This window comes from Nannospalax galili, unplaced genomic scaffold, assembly GCF_000622305.1.
Source record: "Nannospalax galili isolate Female #2095 unplaced genomic scaffold, S.galili_v1.0 scaffold917, whole genome shotgun sequence".
Lineage (NCBI taxonomy): Eukaryota > Metazoa > Chordata > Mammalia > Rodentia > Spalacidae > Nannospalax > Nannospalax galili.
In genome coordinates, this window is record NW_008340972.1 from 411,946 (window position 1) to 416,260 (window position 4,315).

General features: G+C 43.3%; 1 protein-coding gene across 1 annotated transcript in view; it reads right to left on the reverse strand.

The window, feature by feature from the left end:
* Window positions 1-4,034, reverse strand: part of LOC108491009 (lymphoid-restricted membrane protein) — a 45,264-nt gene extending 41,230 nt beyond the window's left edge. Inside the window, exons 1-3 of the mRNA XM_029564974.1 lie at window positions 3,692-4,034; window positions 2,433-2,478; window positions 2,129-2,283 (exon numbers count right to left, since the gene is read on the reverse strand). Of these exons, the coding sequence (XP_029420834.1) occupies window positions 2,129-2,283; window positions 2,433-2,478; window positions 3,692-4,034 (544 nt within the window). The remainder of the gene's footprint in view (window positions 1-2,128; window positions 2,284-2,432; window positions 2,479-3,691) is intronic.
* Between the last annotated feature and the right edge of the window lie 281 nt (window positions 4,035-4,315).

The following is a 4,315-nucleotide window of genomic DNA, read 5'->3' on the forward strand; positions in this document are numbered from 1 at the left end:
AGTCTTGGGTTTGCTTAGGAAGAAAGGCTCATAAGCTCAATGAATTTTATCTTTGAAAAATGTATACACATCTAACTACTGAAAAAACAGCCCCTCCATTTCCCTAGGCTGTGGTCTGTATCCAACACTCCATGAAGAGTTCCAGAGATCCTGGAAGAAAATCTCATCACAAGGCTGGATCAGGAACTGCTCAAGATGATCTTGAACAATTTCATAAGGGAAAGGAACCCAGCAGAGGACAGTCACTGTGCTTTGGGGATATGACCTCTGATAGGTTGTCCATGCTCAGTGGATGGCCCACACCAAGATGCAGCATAGCGCAGCACGAATTAGACTCAGACGGCTAATAACAGAGGAGACCATGAACTTGGGAGGGTGATGGGGTGGTGGGGAGTAGTGGGGGGATTGGAAGGAGGTAACAGTAGATGGATATGATCAAAATAAACTGTATAAATACAAAATTTTCAGAGAATAAGTATTTAAGGGAGGGAGGGAGGGAGGGAAGGGAGGGAGGGAAGGGGAGGAGGAGGGAGGGAGGGGAGGGAAGGAAGGGGAGGAGGAGGGAGGGAAGGAAGGGGAGGAGGAGGAGGGAGGGAGGCCCATCTGACAGGGGAGCCAGCTGGAGAAGGTATTCTGTTGGCCAACTCTGGGACAATTTGAGCAGCAAGATAATGGTGCTGACTTTATAAACTACTCAGTATGAGGAGGAGGAGGCTCCAGGCATTGTTCTGATGTTAATTAACTGAGGTGTAAAACAGTTGTGGTGAGGTGACAAAACATTGTTCTGATGTTAATTAACTGAGTTGATAAAACAGATTAACAAGTAGGAAATTCTGGGCTAGGGAAGGAGTTCCGTGGTAGATTACTTGCTTCACATGCATATGTGCACGGCTGGGGCCAGGGTCTATAGAACAAAGAAAAAACAAAATTTTACTTGACCACCATCATAGTGATGATAGAGGCAGACAAGAAATATCAATAGGGGCCTGGAGAGATGGCTCCATGGTTAAGAGCACTGACTGCTCTAGCAGAGGTAGGTGAGATGGCTTAACAAGAGAAGGTGCTTGCCACCAAGCCTGACAGCCTGAGTTCAATCCTCAGGATTCACATGGTAGAAGAGACTCCAGTAAGTTGTCCTCTGACCTTCACACATGTGCTGTGGCATGCATATAACCACACGTGCAAGCATGCACACACACAAATCAATAAACGTTTTTATAAAAATAGGAAATAAAATCTTGCAGAAACGTATCCTAAAATATTTACAGGTGAAATAATTTGATGTCTGAGATTTGCCTCAAAGACAAGAGAGGGAACATATAGGCGGAGCTGGAAATGAGTCCAAACTGGCTGTTACACGTGGGGCTCTTTGTAAGTTCTACTCCTGTTAGTGTTTTAAATATTCTGAAAGCAAAAGGCCAAAGGAAGTTTTCAGGAAATCGTGGAACGATGAGTGCCACTAAAAATAGTGAGGCAAACAGGATTACTGACTTTCCACCTTTTTGATTATCCGATAGCAATGTTATTACAATAAGCAGGAAGCTTTTTTTTATCGTTTTTTGGTTGGTTGGTTGGGTTTTGGGGGGGGTTCTTTTTGAGACAGGGTCTCCCTGTAGCCCCAGCTGGCCTGGAACTCACTATATAGACCAGGCTGGCCTTGAACTCAGAGATCCACGGCCTCTGCCTCCCGAGTGCTGGGATTAAAGGCGTGTGCCACCACTCCAGGCGGCAGGATGCATTTATATGCTAAAAATAACTTACAGAAAAATTGTAAAGCATACCCCTACCCCCAAAACAGAAGTGAAAACCTAAAATTGGTGAGCTAAGCTTGCATAGTGGTTTTATGTATTTGGAGTATGTTTTTCTTGAGACCAGTATGAAGTATCAGTCATCTGGAACAGTGACTAGGGTTGGTAAGTCAGCTGATAAGTTCAATAAAAAATCATTCAAGTTATTTTGCTGGGATATGCAAAATAAAGACAAAAATTATAAAACCCACAAAATTTGCAGCTTGCCTCACTTCCAAATTAGCCTGTAACCCAAGCTGGGAAGTCATGGAGACACAGCTCCACATAAACCATTTCCCCTTGAGTTCTGATGAGCTGCTGAGTTCTCCCACGTAACTCACCTCTATGCTTCGTGTCACAAGCATGAAAAATGCCCGAGAGTAACTCCTCTTCACAGGCACTGCTGGCTACGTCCTCAGGACCACCGTCTTCTGTATCAGAAGATACAAAGGAACCTTTCTGTGCCATGATGGTTAGTTTCTCATTTGGGGGGCTACTGGGAAGGAATTTTACTCAGTAAACATTAGCTGATAGTTAGTCAGTAGATCAATAGACCAAAAAAAAAAAAAAAGGTCTCATTAAGGACCTTTTATCCCAGCACTCTAGAGGCAGAAACAGGCAGAGCTCTGGGAATCTGAAGTCAACCTGGTCTTCATGGAGCGTTCCAGGCCAATCAGAGCAACATAGTAAACTGCAACACAGTAATGATTATAAATCACGTGATATAGAATTTGCCTTCAGATTTTAAGTGTACAAAATTCAGAAGGTTTTCTTTTAAGAGGAGGAGAAAGAAGGCTAGAGAGACAGCTCAGCAATTAAGAGCACTTACAGTTCTTGTAGAAGGCTTGAGTTTGGTTCCCAGCACCCATATCAAGTGATTTACAATTGACTGTAACTCCAGGTCAAGGGGTTCCAACACCCTTTGGCTTCCATGGGCCTTATACACACATGGTACAAAACACTCATACATGCACATACACACATACACATGAATAAAAATAAATCTTATTTAATAGAGGAGAAAGAAATACACTTGAAACAGAGGAATCAAAAAATAATTGGTGCATGCCCGTGTGGATGCCTGTGTGCACGCCATGGCCAATGAAACCCATTACTTTGTATGCTAACCTAAAACACCAATGGAAAATAAAAAACCAGAAGGTTGGAGTGGCTAAGTGTGCATACAACTTTTGCAGAGAACTCATTTGGTTATAACAACTCCAGCTCCAAGGGAACCCTATGCCCTCTTCTGGCCTCTGCAAGTAACCACATCCATGTGGCATACACATACACAATCACACACACATACATACACATGAATAAAAAAAATTTTAAAGAAAAGGGCTGGAGAGATGGCTCAGCAGTTAAGAGCACTGATTGCTCTTGCGGAGGACCTGGGTTTGATTCCCAGCACCCATATGGCAGCTAACAACCATCCTTAACTCCAGTTCCAGGGGATCTGATGCTGTCTCTGACCTACATGGGCATTGCACGACACAGGTGCACTTACATACATGCAGGCAATACACTCATACACATGGAATAAAAATAAAATATTAAAAAGAAAAGGAAAAAAAATGGATGCTTCCACCCAGACATATAGAAAAAGTTTTAGTTCAAATATTCTGTAAATAGATATGCATAGTGCTTTCTTCGAAGAGCAAATATTTTTAAACATAATTATTTACCATCTTCATTCAGAGATAATTTTCTCACCACCAAATCCCAGGTGAGAAAACGTAGAGTCCCCCCGAGAGGGGAAATCAAAGCAAGGGTTATGGTGCTGAAGGTATCTTCACCACGGCAGCCGTCTACATATTTGCTAGGCAAACCTTCCCTGTGACAAGACTGTGACAAAGATACAGAACTCTGATCTATCTGTGCTCTCCTCCACGAGCTGTTACCAGAACTTGCAGAACAGCAGAGCGTGTGACACCCTGAGGCGCTGGGGTGAGAGGCCAAGGTTCCTGGGGACACAGTTCCAGGGGATGTAAGGGGGACGTCTGCTTTCTCACCTGAGTGAGTTTCCAGCCTAGGAAGGTGAGTTCTGCTCATTCTCCTCAGCACCTCCCCGAAGGTGGTCTTGGTTTTAGTCTGTGGACTGTCACAGCTGCTGGACTGGTGGTATCTAATAATCTGATGAACTGGATTCGAAATTACTTCTCTCTTCTGGATGGCTCTGAGTTTTCGGCAAATGCTCTCTACTGGGTTGTGACGCTTCTTAGCTTCCGTTTTTGCTGAAGCCATCATTGACATGCTTCCAATTAGATGCAAGTGGTTAAACTGTAGGCAAGAGTTAGTTTTACAAGTTAGCACTGGCCAAAGATTTAGGAACAGGCTATTTGTTCCCTAATTAACATGCAGGGACTCAAGACTAGATGTTCAATTGATGGCAACAACTTTCCATGCATTTAACACTGGTACTCAAATTTCCAGAAAGTGACAACAGCTATTGTGTATAAAGTACTTGTCCCGTGTAAGCATGGGACTTTCTACTGTCTTTTTAAATATGTCAGCTCAACCTTATA